We start from the raw sequence: 17,715 nt of genomic DNA on the forward strand, positions 1-17,715 counted from the left end.
ACTAAATTCTGACCCTAACACTCTCTCAAATTACCGTCCCATCTCCCAGCTCCCTTGCCCCTCCAAGCTACTTGAGAGACTCGCATCACACACCTTCTTAACTCACACAATTTATATGACCCACTTCAGTCCGGCTTTCGTTCACAACACTCCACAGAGACAGCACTGACTAAGGTAGTAAATGATCTGGTCACTGCCAAGGCTAAAGGCCATTACTCACTACTAATTCTTCTAGATCTCTCTGCTGCTTTTGACACTGTTGACCACTCTCTTCTCGTACAAACATTACAATCCCTAGGTCTTAAGGACACAGCTCTTTCTTGGTTCTCTTCCTACCTATCTGATCGCTCTTTTTCTGTTCGTTTTTCTGATTTTGCCTCCTCTTCGCTACCTCTATCAGTTGGAGTACCGCAAGGCTCTGTCTTAGGTCCTTTGTTGTTCTCAATCTATACCACCTCTTAGCAAGCAAATCCGTTCTTTTGGATTTCAGTACCATCTGTATGCGGATGACACTCAAATCTACTTATCCTCCCCAGATTTATCACCATCTGTATTGGTCCGTGTCACTGAATGTATTTCTGCCATTTCATCTTGGATGTCATCTCGCCACCTGAAACTTAATATTTCTAAAACAGAATTAATTATATTTCCACCGGCCAATTACAGTTACCAACCTGATCTCTCAATCTCTGTTGATAACTCGACAATCCACCCCACCCCACAAGCTCGCTGCCTTGGTGTCATCCTTGACTCTGAACTGTCCTTTGTTCCCCATATTCAATCTGTCTCAAAATCATGTTACATACATCTAAAAAACATATCCAAAATTAGACCATATCTCACACAAGACACTGTAAAAACTCTAATCCATGCACTGATTATTTCCCGCATTGACTATTGCAATAGTCTCCTTACTGGTCTTCCCAAAAACAGGCTATCGCCATTACAATCCATTATGAATGCAGCTGCTAGGCTTATCTTCCTTGCCAAATGTTCATCGTCTGCTGTCCCGCTCTGTCAGTCCCTCCATTGGTTGCCTGTTTTCTATCGTATTCAATATAAAATACTTTTACTTACACTTAAGGCTATTAACCAAAAGACACCAACATACATCTCTTCACTCATCTCAAAATATCTCCCTACCCAACCTCTCCGCTCAGCACAAGATCTGCATCTCTCATCCCCACGCATTACTTGCTCCCATTCACGGTTACAGGACTTTCTTTGTGCTGCACCCACTCTATGGAATGCCTTACCACGCACAATAAGACTTTCCTCTAGTCTCCAATCCTTCAAGCGTTCCCTGAAAACTCACCTCTATATGCAAGCTTATCAGATTCCAGAACCACCCACATAACCTTCATAGCTTCCATAACTAATTACATCCCCTATTACAGTCCACACATAACTTCACACGTTGTCTTTCTTTCACATCCTCCTGACATTTGGCCGACATTCCGGTGTGACTGGATCATGCAGCCCACCAAGAAACTCTACATTCTGACTGGACCAAAATGCAATATATAGCACCTATCCTTGTGTATTACTGCCTATTTCCCTATAGATTGTAAGCTTGCGAGCAGGGCCTTCCTACCTATATATCTGTCTGTTATTACCCAGTTTTGTTCTATTAAAGTTTCCAATTGTAAAGCGCAATGGAATATGCTGCGCTATATAAGAAACGGTTGATAATAGTAATAAAGGGGGAACTGCATAATGGGCACAGCTACAGGGGGCATTGCATAAGGGACACTACTACTGGGGGCATTGTATAAGGGACACTACTACTGGGGGCATTGTTTACGGGACACTACTACTGGGGGCATTGCATAAAGGTCACTACTTTTGGGGGCATTGCATAAGGGACACTACTACTGGGGGCATTGCATAAGGGGCACTACTACTGGGGGCATTGTATAAGGGAGACTACTACTGGGGTCATTGTATAAGGTACACTACTACTGGGGGCATTGTATAAGGGGCACTACTACTGGGGGCATTGCATAAGGTACACTACTACTGGGGTCATTGCATAAGGGGCACTACTACTATGGGCATTGTATAAGGGGCACTACTACTGGGGGCATTGCATAAGGGACACTACTACTGGGGGCATTGCATAAGGGGCACGACTACTGGGGGCATTGCATAAGGGACACTACTACTGGGGGCATTGTATAAGGGACACTACTACTGGGGGCATTGTATAAGGGGCACTACTACTGGGGGCATTGTATAAGGTACACTATTACTATGGGCATTGTATAAGGGGCACTACTACTGGGGGCATTGTATAAGGGACACTACTACTGGGGGCATTGTATAAGGGACTACTACTGGGGGCATTGTATAAGGGGCACTACTACTTGGGGCATTGTATAAGGGGCACTACTACTGGGGGCATTGCATAAGGGGCACTACTACTGGGGGCATTGCATAAGGGGCACTACTACTGTGGGCATTGCATAAGGGGCACTACTACTGTGGGCATTGCATAAGGGGCACTACTACTGGGGGCATTGTATAAGGGACTACTACTGGGGGCATTGTATAAGGGGCACTACTACTTGGGGCATTGTATAAGGGGCACTACTACTGGGGGCATTGCATAAGGGGCACTACTACTGGGGGCATTGCATAAGGGGCACTACTACTGGGGGCATTGCATAAGGGGCACTACTACTGTGGGCATTGCATAAGGGGCACTACTACTGGGGGCATTGCATAAGGGGCACTACTACTGGGGGCATTGCATAAGGGGCACTACTACTGGGGGCATTGCATAAGGGACACTACTATTGGGGGCACTGCATAAGGGACACTACTACTGGGGGCACTGCATAAGGGGCACTACTACTGGGGGCATTGTATAAGGGCCACTACTACTGGGGGCATTGCATAAGGGACACTACTACTGGGGGCATTGTATAAGGGACACTACTACTTGGGGGCACACCGCAGATATTGTTACCATTGTGCTTGCCGCTTGCCGCGCCAGCTAAATCCGACGTACTATGAGATTTTTGTGTGACACCTTCGATGTCCCCTATGGTTACAGGACTGATAATTCCAAAGTATCCCCTCCCACACTTCATTGCTATGTCACTGAGTTATCACTGGCCTGCACAACAGCTGAGCCCAGCCACGGCAGCATGAAGGGGTAATTGTGTTTAGGGATGAACTATAAATGGCGCCGGCATTAAAACCACCTGGCTCACGCTGCAGCGGCTCCATGTTTGGATTTGAACGCAGAATTATGAGCACACTCTATGGAGCGTAATTAAGCGCCAGCTGTCAGGGCAGCTGCACCCATCCCATCACTTTGGACATCCCCATTCTTCTATGCCCTTTGTGTCACCTCATTTCTCCAGTATCTTCATGAACTGATTGGACACGTGATGTGGCGGGTGAAATGCGTGGGGTCTTGTTTAGTCACTGGGGATGTGTGATATTTGGACACTTACTGTAACAAGTTACCATGGGGTCGGTGTGAACTAGTGTCAGTCTGTAGCACAAAGTGGGTTTTACATGACAGACGAATATAATCTATAATGTTTCCTGTCCTAGAGATTTGCGTTACAAGCTCCGCGCTGACACTTACGATGGTAGCAGTGAGCATTCGGCCAGCGGCTCGGAGTGTGAGGAGCAGCAGTCCCAGAGGAGGACCAGGAAGAACAGGTGAGAGCAGGACTTGTCTGTCCCAGTGGCCTAGTCACAATCATGCTCTATTTGTATGGCAGAGACACGATTTATAATCTGCAGTTGTGGTGACAGACTAAATGTCACATTGGGAGTGAGACATTTATTTTCAGCGTGTTCTATAGCTACATTGTTAGTACAGTTCAACCCTCCATACGCTCCAAAGGATGACAGAATAAAAACCCCACTTTAAGTTTCCTTAATCTAAAAATGGGAAAAAGGATAAATTCTGAGGCTCATTCTGCCCCAAATTGTCCTCTGCTAATCATAGCTACAGATAGGAAATTCTCCAATCCAGTTTTACATCCTGTTTATGAATTTGCCATCGACCTATAACTGCCCTTACAGTGAGGAATCCTTTCCTATGCTGAGGGAAAACCGTATAACTTTTACATACGTTTATAGATATTAGGTCACCTTTCAGGTGCTTTTTCTCCAAAGTGAACAAATCTATTTGAATTTTATAATTTAACCCTTCTATTACCTTTTTAAGTATGTTCTCTCCTGGTGTAACCCAGGCACATGTACTACTGTTCTCTCCTGGTGTAACCCAGGCACATACACTACTGTTCTCTCCTGGTGTAACCCAGGCACATATACTACTGTTCTCTCCTAGTGTAACCCAGGTACATATACTACTGTTCTCTCCTAGTGTAACCCAGACACATATACTACTGTTCTCTCCTGGTGTAACCCAGACACATATACTACTGTTCTCTCCTGGTGTAACCCAGACACATATACTACTGTTCTCTCCTAGTGTAACCCAGACACATATACTACTGTTCTCTCCTGGTGTAACCCAGACACATATACTACTGTTCTCTCCTAGGGTAACCCAGGCACATACACTACTGTTCTCTCCTGGTGTAACCCAGGCGCATATACTACTGTTCTCTCCTGGTGTATCCCAGACACATACACTACTGTTCTCTCCTGGTGTAACCCAGGCACATATACTACTGTTCTCTCCTGGTGTATCCCAGACACATACACTACTGTTCTCTCCTGGTGTAACCCAGGCACATATACTACTGTTCTCTCCTGGTGTAACCCAGGCACATATACTACTGTTCTCTCCTGGTGTAACCCAGGCACATACACTACTGTTCTCTCCTGGTGTAACCCAGGCACATATACTACTGTTCTCTCCTGGTGTATCCCAGACACATACACTACTGTTCTCTCCTGGTGTAACCCAGGCACATATACTACTGTTCTCTCCTGGTGTAACCCAGGCAGTTATATTACTGTTCTCTCCTGGTGTAACCCAGGCACATACACTACTGTTCTCTCCTGGTGTAACCCAGGCACATATACTACTGTTCTCTCCTGGTGTAACCCAGGCACTTATATTACTGTTCTCTCCTGGTGTAACCCAGGCACATGTACTACTGTTCTCTCCTGGTGTAACCCAGGCGCATACACTACTGTTCTCTCCTGGTGTAACCCAGGCTCATATATTACTGTTCTCTCCTGGTGTAACCCAGGCACATATACTACTGTTCTCTCCTGGTGTAACCCAGGCACATACACTACTGTTCTCTCCTGGTGTAACCCAGGCACATACACTACTGTTCTCTCATGGTGTAACCCAGGCTCATATATTACTGTTCTCTCCTGGTGTAACCCAGGCGCATATACTACTGTTCTCTCCTGGTGTAACCTAGGCGCATATACTACTGTTCTCTCCTGGTGTAACCCAGGCACATATACTACTATTCTCTCCTGGTGTAACCCAGGCACATACACTACTGTTCTCTCCTGGTGTAACCCAGGCACATATACTACTGTTCTACTTCAGGGTCCATAGGGGGTTCACAGGGTTGACCTTGGGGTATAGGTTGGGAACCAAATCCGGGCACCACGCAGTTAAAGCTTTTAGCTCCCAGGATGCACTTGGGTCCACTCTCCCTATAACCCCACCCCCAGCCAGAGACACCTCAGTTTAAGTTGGTGCCTGGCCGGAGTCGGGTCACCGTTTAGTGCAGTGGGGAGCTGATTAGCAGCCCCTAAGCTATATATTTTTTCAAAGAACAGAGTTTTTTATTTTTTACTTTGGACTTTTAGAGCGGCAGCGTCGGACTGTCCATAGGACGTCTAAGCTGCCGCTCCGTCACCCCGCCGGTGCTGAGACGCCAGTACAGATCTGGGGATCTCAGCGGGACCCCAGAGTCTGTACTAGCCGGACTCTGCGGGCGCCCAGGACTGCTGCCGGATCCACGGAAAGCAGGTAAGGTCGCGGATCACCGCTTGCAGTGATCCGCGCATTTAATATGCAGTCCTGTGCCTCCGGTCTCTGGGGACAGTCCGGAGGCGCAGGTGGTGGCGGCGGGCCCTCCCATACCCCATGTGTCCACTAGACCACCAGGGACTTACTGATCGGTGCAGGGAGCCGGCGCCCCGGGGGTTAATAGCCGGCCAGGGGAGGCAGCCTTCCCTGTTACAGCGGCTCCTCTCCTCAGCTCAGCGCACCTTTCAGTATCTATAGTCTGGCGTCGCTGAGCTGCTTCCTCCGCGGGCCACGCTTCTTCTGAGGTCTCCAGCGGCCATTTTCTTGTGGTGCAGCAGCAGAGCTCCGGAGATGGCAGTGAGTCCAGTCCCCCTGCGTACCTCCCCATCAGGTCAGTGTACACAGCGCTGTAGCCTTCCCAGACACTGAATCTAGGTAAGTTGCATGCAGTGTAATAGTGCAGTATATTATATGACATGTTTATGTATATATGTGTATATCTGCATTATATGTGACTTATGCTAGTGCTGACTGTCTGTACTTTATTCTCTCACCTGTCAGTATATATCTATCCCTTTTCTTTATCTGCCCTACTACAGCTGTACTTAGGGTGGTTCTGAGACCTCACATTTATATACTCGTTAATATTTGTGAGGTTTGTCACATACTGTTGCGTGCTGCACGTTGCCACATTTTAGTTGGAACTGTGTGTTGCATACGCTGAAAATGGGTCCCTGCGGCTAATTTTGGCATCAGTCAGGCCCAGTATAGCGCTGCTTGATATTTCCGCCAAGATTGGTCAGATATGTTTGACCAGGAGATAGAGCGTTATACTGCACCCATTTTTACTATCCTGCAAGTCATGTGCTGCAGGTGTTAGTGCGGAGGATTTGCTTCATAAAGGGTTCTGTGTGTGGCGTCATCTGGTGCCGGCCCCTTTCACGACCCCCTTGGGCGGTTTGTTTTCTCGGGATCCTCTCAATTGTGGATCGCCGGGCGGGCCCCATTGTTGTACCTCACTTGGCGTTACTTCACCATACTGCCCTTTTCATCTCAGGGTATCTCGCAGTTTCTTGCACTCTTCCCCTGTGACACAGACTATCGCTTCCTGCAGGGGTTTTTCGCAGAATATGAATTCCCCCTGGTGCCACAACAGTCTGTCATTCCCCTTGCAGGGATTACCACTGCCACCCTGGGTGGATGTAGTTTTCTACGAAACGCAAAGTGGCGTGGTTGACGCCCTGTGGTTACTTCCCAGTTGGCTCTGCCGTGAACTGGATACTGTTTTGGGCTCTTTCCCTCTTACACGGGGGGAAGCCTATTTCAGGTATTACCTGTTTTGGGGCTGGTAGCAGGTCCATTCTGGTTAGAGTGAATGTTGACCTGCACTTGTATCATACACCCTCAGTGTTGCGTGCCTTCGGGTTCCCTGTTGCTGACTAGCGGGTGGATCGCATGGCGGGACTCTGGCTGTTGCCAGATACGAGGTATTGCAACAGTGTTTGGCCTCCTGTCCCAAATTCCCTGAGGGTCATCACGAGTCCCTCCTGGGGTGGATGGGCGTGTTACTCGTCTGATTTCAGACGTTGATGCCTCCCATTCCTGCGTGGTCGGATTCTTCGGATCCGTAGGGGGTAACTCTGCCTGAAGTCAGTATACTCGCTTTCAGGGCTTGTTACCCATCCTACCATGGTTATAGCATGGTTGGTTAATACTCTTGCATACTGAGCTGATGAATTTGTAATGTTTTTTCCCCTCCAACACGTCTGGGGTTCAAATGTATTTGGTCGCTCACGTAATATATGCAGTTGTCGTAGGTGGAAATGCCTATATTGGATATCAGTCTCCTAACTTTCAGAGTTCCGGCTGCGACTGTATCCTCCGTAATACCCTATGGCTGCGCTCTGGGAATGCAGAGGTGCAGATACCGTCTATAGGGTAGATCTTGTTTGGTCCTGACCTTGACAGGATTGTAGTAACATTGGCAGTATTACTAACGACAAGTTTACCGCCTTCAGCTATGCCCACTACAAGGCCACAGACTAAATCTGTTGTCTTTTTGTCCTCTGGGTCAGCCTAAAGGTCTGTTTCTTCATAGACTGTCGGCCTCTACGAGGGCCGACATATCCAATACCGAGCAGGCCTGGACTGCCAGCCGATCCTGCTTCTGAACCTACGGATATCTCTTCAGCCTGACGAGACAGGCCTACCACTGGAAGATGGCGATTTTCTCAGTTCGCCCGGTACTAGCGTCAAGTTGCCGCGGCTACGTGGGTAGGAGGGTACGCCCTCTCTTTGCAACGAGGGACTGGTTGTTCTGCTTTCTTTCTGGTGCGGTGGCTGAATGGTCATCTTTGGCCTATTCTCTGTCTCACTTCCCTGAACCAGTTCCTAAAACTACCTCGGCTCAGGAGGCAATCCCTAGGCTCCATCATACTATGTTTGGAACCTGGGGACTTTATGGTATCACTAGATATCCAGGACGCGTGCCTACGGGTACTTACAGAGACCTTGCCTCAGCATGGACTGAGGTTTGCTGTATCACAGCACTTACAATTTTTCGGACTCTGCCTGTTGGGACTGTCCTCAGCCCCACAGGGGTTTACCAGCGTTTTGGATTTTCTGACAGTTCTCCTGTTCAGTATATCCCAATGCTCCTGTACCTCGACGGCCTCCTGCTCTTAGCAAGATCGCCGGGGTTCTCTACAGCCAGGTCAGGATGACCGTGGCTTGTTCAGGGTGCAGACGTTTAGTCAACGGGGAAAAAGTCCTCCCTGCATCCCTCTCTGGGTATTCTTCACCTAGGAGCCCTGCTGGATTCTCAGAATCTGAGAATTCTTATGGCGTAAGACGGCATCTCCACTCTTCCATTAGGAGTACATGGATGTCTACGCAGTCGACATATGTCTTTACACTCTGGGATGCATGGTCCACTATTCAGTGTCTGCCTTTAGAAGGGTGGGATGGGCTCAGTTCCATTCCAGGCCTTTCCATAATTGGCTTATCTCCAGATGGAGCGAGTTTATTCTGTCGGATCACTGTTCAAACGATGATGCTCTCTCCGGATGCAAGTCGGTCCCTTTCCGGGTGGCTATGGTCATCTACGGACAGTGTCTGGTTCGCATCCATTTCAGTGCAGTTGGACGTCTGTCGATTCCACCCTATCAATTAACTTGTTGGAACTTTAACCTGTCTTGGGCCTTCACTCTGGCATAACTCTTGTTTCCCGGTGAACCTGAAAAAGTTCAGTCCAGCAGGGTCAGGGCAGTGGCTTCCTTTTTAGCAACACTGTTCGTTGGGTGGCAATGACAGGTATGTCGCACATTCGGACATAGTCCGAGGGTCTCCTCCCGACCATCTCGGCAGCGTTCATATTAAGTCCTCAGCCGTCACGAAGTGCATCCCGGGGACTAGTCTCTTCCCCAAGAGAGGTTTCATCTCCTGGTGAGCAGGGGGGCCCCCCCTGAGGTGACCCTCCTGGCCTTCTGACTTTATCACACTATGGTGTTACAGTCCAACTCTGGGGAATCTGAAGCAACCTTCAGTGACTCTTTGTCGGTGAAGTGGACCTTCCAATTTGAGTACCTGTGTTCTCCGGTCTCCCTTCTTCCTCGTGGGAAGTGTTTCAATCGAGACGGAGATGCTTTCCTGCTGGTGGTTCCTGATTGCCCCAGATGTCAGAGGTACTTGGATTTTCGGAGTCTCTCCATCGATACTCCATTCCTGCTGCTTCACTGCCCGGACCTGTTGTCTCCGGGTCCTTGGTTTTGCCTGGGACCTGGGTCGCTTGTCTTTGACTGCGTCCCCTTCAGTGGTCTTACGGCTTCCCTGGCTTTGTAATCGTTGGAATGATTAGAGCACATGGATCAGCTTTTGCTGGGACCTACCACAGACTGTGGCAGCCATAATTTTTATGGTATTGTACCTGTCGATACAATCCTCCGGTGTCCAGGATTTCCTGATATTCTGGCTTTCTTCCGGCTGGCTTGGGTTGCACCCTCGGCCTGGCCTTCCTGTCAGTGCGGATCTCTACACTGTCAGTATGATTAAGATGTGGAATTGCTCCGCTCTGGTATCCAGTTCATCCTTTGGAGTGTTTTCTGGATTATTCCTCCATTTGTCCTCCCTAGGGACTCCTTGGGAGTTAGTAGTGCTACTTCGTTCCCTCCGGGGACGGTCTATGGAACCGCTGGTTGTGATAGCCATTACATGGTCTATTGCTTAGGCTCTCTCTTTCTCTCAGGGTGTTTATATCACCCAGGTGAGTGTCGGAATTGGGAGCGTTCTCATGTGGCTCCCTCTTCTGGAGGGCATCATGTCAGGGTGTGAGTTGCTCTCACCCTGTGTTTCTTCTTAGTGATTTTTAGGTTCCATATTATTCTGGAACTTACGGTACGGCCATTCAGTCCCCAGTCCTCTCGGCTGGTGTGGCCTCATTGACTGTGGTCCGGCCTCTGTGGATTTATGTGATCCGTTCAGGTTCCTTACGGAAATCGGACTCCTTATTGGTGGTCTGGGATTTCTGGTTTTAACAGGAAAGGGTGGCCGGCCTATAGCCAGATGTTGACTGGATGGCCTCGTATGTCTTCTTCAGGGGCCTCCCTTGGGTAGGCCTTTCAGTTGTTGATGCTTGTTTTTTCTCGGGCCATGTAACCCTCGTGGGCGGCTCGCTGTGGCACCTTGGCTGTGTTGCCATGTGGTCTTCTGTCCACACCTTTTTTTTTAAGGTTCTAGGCATTGGTTTCCTTTGCCTCTCAGGATGGTTCCTTTTTGGCGACGGATTCTCCTCTCAGCACAGGAGCGTCCCCACCCTTAGTTGAACTGCTTTGGGACATCCCCAAGGTCAACCCTGTGGACCCCCTATGGACCCTGAAGTAGAAAACAAGAGATATGGTAAGAACTTACCTTTGTTATCTCTGTTTCTACGAAGTCCATAGGGTCCACATGGCGCCTGCCCTGACGCACCTGGCTTCATATGGGCTGTGTGGCTGGTCACCGGTTTTCCGTCTCCCATTTCTGTGAGTATGGTTGAGTGTTCCAGTTTTCTCTCTCTTTTTCTCTCCTCCTCCGGCCTCTGGCTACTTACAAACTGAGGTGCCTCTGGCTGGGGGTGGGGTTATAGGGAGAGTGGACCCAAGTGCATCCTGGGAGCTAAAAGCTTTAACTGCGTGGTGCCTGGATTTGGTTCCCAACCTATACCCCAAGGTCAATCCTGTGGACCCTATGGACTTCGTAGAAACAGAGATAACAAAGGTAAGTTCTTACCATATCTCTTGTTTTCTCTCCTGGTGTAACCCAGGCGCATATACTACTGTTCTCTCCTGGTGTAACCCAGGCACATATACTACTGTTCTCTCCTGGTGTAACCCAGGCACATATACTACTGTTCTCTCCTGGTGTAACCCAGGCACATACACTACTGTTCTCTCCTGGTGTAACCCAGGTACATACACTACTGTTCTCTCCTGGTGTAACCCAGGCACATATACTACTGCTCTCTCCTGGTGTAACCCAGGCACATATATTACTGTTCTCTCCTGGTGTAACCCAGGCGCATATACTACTGTTCTCTCCTGGTGTAACCCAGGCGCATATACTACTGTTCTCTCCTGGTGTAACTCAGACGCATATATTACTGCTCTCTCCTGGTGTAACCCAGGCACATATACTACTACTGTTCTCTCCTGGTGTAACCCAGGCACATATACTACTGTTCTCTCCTGGTGTAACCCAGGCACATATACTACTGTTCTCTCCTGGTGTAACCCAGGCACATATACTACTGTTCTCTCCTGGTGTAACCCAGGCACATATACTACTGTTCTCTCCTGGTGTAACCCAGGCACACATACTACTGTTCTCTCCTGGTGTATGTTGAGTTGTACACATCTATGCAACAACACTGCTCAATCTATACTCAGTTTTATAGGACTCAGCATTGCTTGTAGTTATGTGCGCTTAGTGGAAAAGATCCGTCCTCAAAACTCTCACGTGCATTCAACTCTAATCAGCCCCAATGTGTTTTGTGTTTGCTCTGTGCACTGTGGCATCCTATCCCTCCATCTCCCCCTCTGCCAGCATATTAAATGCTGGGAGCTGTGACCCCATTACAGCCAAGTTTGTTTTCCCTCCAAAGAGGGTATTGTAAAGGTGAGTATGGGTAGTATGGGGTATAATGATGTACAGCAGTATGGGGGATAATGATGTAGAGCAGTATGAGGGATAATGATGTACAGCAGTATGGGGGATAATGATGTACAGCGGTATGAGGGATAATGATGTACAGCAGTATGAGGGATAATGATGTACAGCAGTATGGGGGATAATGATGTACAGCGGTATGAGGGATAATGATGTATAGCGGTGTGGGGGATAATGATGTACAGCAGTATGGGGGATAATGATGTACAGCAGTATGGGGGATAATGATGTATAGCAGTATGGGGGATAATGATGTATAGCAGTATGGGGGATAATGATGTATAGCAGTATGGGGGATAATGATGTATAGCAGTATGGGGGATAATGATGTATAGCAGTATGGGGGATAATGATGTATACCAGTATGGGGGAATAATGATGTACAGCAGTATGGGGGATAATGATGTACAGCAGTATGGGGGATAATGATGTACAGCAGTATGGGGGATAATGATGTACAGCAGTATGGGGGATAATGATGTACAGAAGTATGGGGGATAATGATGTATAGCAGTATGGGGGATAATGATGTATACCAGTATGGGGGATAATGATGTACAGAAGTATGGGGGATAATGATGTATAGCAGTATGGGGGATAATGATGTATACCAGTATGGGGGAATAATGATGTACAGCAGTATGGGGGATAATGATGTACAGCAGTATGGGGGATAATGATGTACAGCAGTATGGGGGATAATGATGTACAGCAGTATGGGGGATAATGATGTACAGCAGTATGGGTGATAATGATGTACAGCAGTATGGGGGATAATGATGTACAGCAGTATGGGGGATAATGATGTACAGCAGTATGGGGGATAATGATGTACAGCAGTATGGGGGATAATGATGTACAGAAGTATGGGGGATAATGATGTATACCAGTATGGGGGATAATGATGTATACCAGTATGGGGGATAATGATGTACAGAAGTATGGGGGATAATGATGTATAGCAGTATGGGGGATAATGATGTATACCAGTATGGGGGAATAATGATGTACAGCAGTATGGGGGATAATGATGTACAGCAGTATGGGGGATAATGATGTACAGAAGTATGGGGGATAATGATGTATAGCAGTATGGGGGATAATGATGTATACCAGTATGGGTGATAATGATGTACAGCAGTATGGGGGATAATGATGTACAGCAGTATGGGGGATAATGATGTACAGCAGTATGGGGGATAATGATGTACAGCAGTATGGGGGATAATGATGTACAGCAGTATGGGTGATAATGATGTACAGCAGTATGGGGGATAATGATGTACAGCAGTATGGGGGATAATGATGTACAGCAGTATGGGGGATAATGATGTACAGCAGTATGGGGGATAATGATGTACAGCAGTATGGGGGATAATGATGTACAGCAGTATGGGGGATAATGATGTATAGCAGTATGGGGGATAATGATGTATAGCAGTATGGGGGATAATGATGTACAGCAGTATGGGGGATAATGATGTATAGCAGTATGGGGGATAATGATGTATAGCAGTATGGGGGATAATGATGTATAGCAGGATAGATGAGAACTATTTTAATTAATGTCCCATACTAAAGTGTATTAATATATTGCTTTTCCTTGTTGTACAGGTAACGGGCAGCTGTTAGTATGATGGAGACATTGTGCGGCTTAGGAGCGTCTGTCGGTTGTCGTCTCCTCTCACCGTCGTGCTTTGTGTTTCAGATCTCAGTCCATGATCGTTTCCTCCAAACTAATGGACAGAATAAAAAGTTTCTTCGAGTGAGTACAAAATAAATATATATATATGTATATGTTTGTTTTTTTGTTTTTTTTGTGTACTTTTGCTAATCGTATCTTTGTATCTCTTGCAGCAAGGCTGGGGAACACTGGACCATGGGATTGTCGGTTGGGGCTGGATCTGGCACTTAATGAAATGTAGCTTTAAAACCCTAAGCTCCTCCCCCCTGCAATCCCACAATTCCAGTCGTCTTTAAGTGCCTGAGGAGTAGGGCACGTTTCTGATGGGCTATGCAGCCCTTGTAGGTAGCCATGTTTTTGTTTACATTGTAAAACTTTTATTTTTTATTTGTAATTGAGGAGCTGTGCGCTGCGTGAGTGCGGGGGGCTGCGGGAGCTGAGGAACAGCTCGCCGATATGCAGCTGCAGGGGGGGGGTGAGCATCGGCGGGACCCCCCACGGAGCACTCCGGTCTTTGAGAGACCACCTGGACCGGTCTCTCAGAGGGGGACAGTGTGCGCTCGTTCCCTCTTAGAGGGTGCTGGACGGCAGGGCTTGCTGGATTTGATGAGGGCAACTCCATTACGGAAGTGCGCACCTTACAGGCAGCTCAGGCAGAGCATACCAAGTGCTTTCCCCAAGCAGGGGAGTAGCACTTGAGGCAGAGATGGAGCGCAGCCATGGATCAGGGGCGGAGCCTGTAGCTGCCGGCCTCCCCTGCACATGCCAGCAGCAGTAACTACAGACTGTCTGCTGCTACGAGGAGGATGGCCGCTGTACTCCTGAGGGCTTATAGACCAGGCAGGCTGGGATCACGGCTGGTGCAGTTCTTTCCTCCCCTCCCCTCCTCTGGGAAGGCTAAGTATATTATTGTGTGTGTGTGTGTGTGTATGTGTGTGTGTGTGTGTGTGTATACATATATATGTGCTATCATTCCACTCCTCTTTCTGCTTCAGTTCCACCACAGGTATGGAAATGGGGCTTCTATCTCCTTCCTTGTTCGAATGCCGGATGGCTCATTCCGACCGCTCTGGTCTACTCGTGCATTGAGCACCAGGGGGTGGGTAGTTCAGTTGGCATACACTCCCTCAGATCAGGCATCCACTTCGGAGGACAACAAATCCTCGCTAGAGGTTCAGTTTTGGGCAGGTCGTTATACTTCAGTGGATAATCGTCTCAGTCCCCTGTCTATTCTGGGCCCAGGCTCTGTGTGTTTGCAACAAAATACAGCTGGTGCTGCCGCGCATGGTGCGCACAGAACGGATCACAATTCAGGGTCTGTTTGTGATGGATATCTCAGCTTCACAGTTGCGGACCTTTTGGGTCGCTTGTTTCACATATGTTCGGATCAGTGCGGTATTCCAACTTGGCATGGTCTATTCAGTTCTGGGGGTGACACCTCTCTCCAGCTGTGTTTTTCTTGCAGCGGACAGGGAATGGACCCTACCGACCTTGGTCCAAGGCTCGGTCAGTGCCTCGTCTGCCAACCTTGTGGAACATTTGGTTGCTGGTCTCCATTTGGGGACCACTCAGTGGTCCAGGTTCTTCTCACGTGAGTCCCAGTGGATACTTATCCATGCTTGAAAGGGTTGCTTGGCATCCCTCTCGTCTCAGTTCCCGACCTACTCGACAGCACCCGTCACTCTCCATGGCTGATGGGTTACTGTTCTTCTCCTTCGGGTCCTATTCTTGGTCCTTCCGTATTGGTTCATTGTGACCTCGACCGTGACTCTCCTGGGCTGAGGTGCCGTGAATTTGCTTTTCGGCATCGGGGCCTTGGTTCACCGTCCACGACGGCTCGGCTGTTCGATGGACTCGAGCTGCAAGCCATCATGCTGGCTCTATTGGGGGGCCCTGTCTGTTCTCACTGGCTGGCTGGTCGCAGTCGGTTGGACAAATGACCCGGCGATAGCATATGTACATACTCCGGCATGCACGAGAATGCGGCGACGATGTTGGAGTCTTTCTGGGTGGTCCTTTGTCCCGTCTCTCTCAGCAGTGGTCATTACCAGGAAGGGGACAGTGGACTTCCTCAGTTTTCTCCCAGGCCAGTGGGCTCTCCCTCCAGTGGTCTGCCTGCCGTTCGGGCGTGAGGCTTTTTCAAACAGTAGGAAGACCTCTCTGCACATTCGCGAGGCTCCACAGGTTGGTATGTGGTCCGGGTATCAGCTAGCTTCCACAAGTGGCTGCCTTGACTGTTCTGAGGAATGTTTCCTCCAAAGCATCAGTTTCCACCATCCACACTGTTCCCTCAGGTCTCCAGGGGCATTGAGGCTTCCCGAGTGAGGGTAATCCTGGTGGCTCCAGACTGGCTACACTAGTCATGGTACGGGGACTTTCTTCCAAGGTCGGTAGGTCCAGGGTGGCATCTCCCACTTCGTCCAGACCTGCTGCGACTTGGCCCGTTCCTACAAGGACACTTTCCTTGGTTAGTTTTCGCGAAGGGACTTCTGAGATTGAGAAAGCTACAGGTTTTTCTCTTGTGGTCTGTACTAGGCTGCGAGCCCTAACTCCGTGTCCAGCTCGACCTTACCTCTGGGTTTGGAAACTCTACCTCTGGTGGTGTCCCCGTTACGTGTTGCGCCTCTCACATTCCTGGCCTTCCTTCTGGAGGGTTTGGAGGCCGGTTGACGGCTTAGATTTGGGACAACACATGCTTTGGCCCTTTCATTTTCTTTCCAGCAGCGTTTGGCTCTGCTTTTCCAAACCGTTTTTACAAGGTGTGCAGCGTATTTAGCCACCGTTTCATCGGCAGATGGAGCCATGGAATCTTAATCTAGTCTTATCGGCTCTCACCCAGGCTCCATTGGCATTGTTGAATTAAATGGCTCTTCGGTTAGTTACTTGGAAGATTGTCTTCCCGAGGGCTATTGCCTTCCCTCGGCAGCATAGTTCAGTGTTTGGCTTTGACAAACCACCTTTTCTTGTTCTTCCATGACGACTGTGTGGTTTCTCCGTACAAGTTTTATGTTCCCGCCGACACTTGCTTTGGACTTGGACTTGCACAGCATTTTGTCCTCCCAGTTTGTTCTCCTTCAGCGAATTCCCAGGACTGGGATGATCTGACTCTGCCAATTGGGCGAAGCTCTGCAGATTTCCTTGGACACGTCATCTTTGCCACGTTGCACTGTTCTCTGCGGGTTTTTTTCTGACGCATGAGACCATAGTCGGCCGGCTACTCCAGCAGATCCTTGCGCATTGAATCCGCTCAGTCATGGGTGACCGCCACCAGACCGGGTGTCAGCTAGGGAGGCGGCCCTCTTATGGGCAGCGTGATGCAGGACTACAGCAGCACAGGTCCGTCGTGTGGCTCTCTAGTCTCCTGTTTGTACGTTTGCTCATATTTAAGTTTCATCGTTTTTGCCTCCGGCGACACCCACTATGGGCGTACAGTCCTCCGGTCAGGCAGCCTGAGCGTTCCCTCCCCGGGGGGGCGACTTTTTAACGTCCCATGGTCCAGTATTCCCCAGCCTTGCTGCAAGAGAAAATAGGATTTTTTTGTCAACTCACCGTTGAATCCTTTTCTCTTACGCAGGCTGGGGAACACTGCGATCCCTCCCTCACGCACAGTCGTGCGAGGTGTTTGGGTCTTGAACGGTCTTTTCCCTTCTGGTTTGTTTGGCTGTTCTAAACCGTTTCCCCGGGTTCCTGCTAGTCCTCTCCGGACTCTTTTTTTAAAGATGTACTGGAATTGTGGGATTGCAGGGGGGGAGGAGCTTGGGTTTTAAAGCTACATTTCTTTAAGTTCCTGCTCCAGCCCCAACCTACAATCCCATGGTCCTGTGTTCCCCTGCCTGGTTAAGAGAAAAGGATTCAACGGTAAGCTGACCAAAAATCCTAATTAATTCAGCATGTGGGA

General features: G+C 48.8%; 1 protein-coding gene across 2 annotated transcripts in view; it reads left to right on the forward strand.

Moving 5' to 3' along the window:
- LOC148453972 (protein Atg16l2-like) overlaps window positions 1-17,715 on the forward strand; it is a 68,833-nt gene that overhangs the window by 15,744 nt on the left and 35,374 nt on the right. The window contains exons 2-3 of one of the 2 annotated variants that reach the window (XM_088461435.1): window positions 3,568-3,678; window positions 13,842-13,898. In XM_088461435.1, the coding sequence (XP_088317561.1) occupies window positions 13,852-13,898 (47 nt within the window). In that variant the 5' untranslated portion in view covers window positions 3,568-3,678; window positions 13,842-13,851. Of the gene's footprint in view, window positions 1-3,567; window positions 3,679-13,841; window positions 13,899-17,647; window positions 17,676-17,715 lie in introns of those variants that run through there. The other variant, XM_088461436.1, reaches the window with a different exon arrangement.

Source organism: Taudactylus pleione, unplaced genomic scaffold (assembly GCF_031769625.1).
Source record: "Taudactylus pleione unplaced genomic scaffold, aTauple2 ptg001047l, whole genome shotgun sequence".
NCBI classification, from domain to species: domain Eukaryota; kingdom Metazoa; phylum Chordata; class Amphibia; order Anura; family Myobatrachidae; genus Taudactylus; species Taudactylus pleione.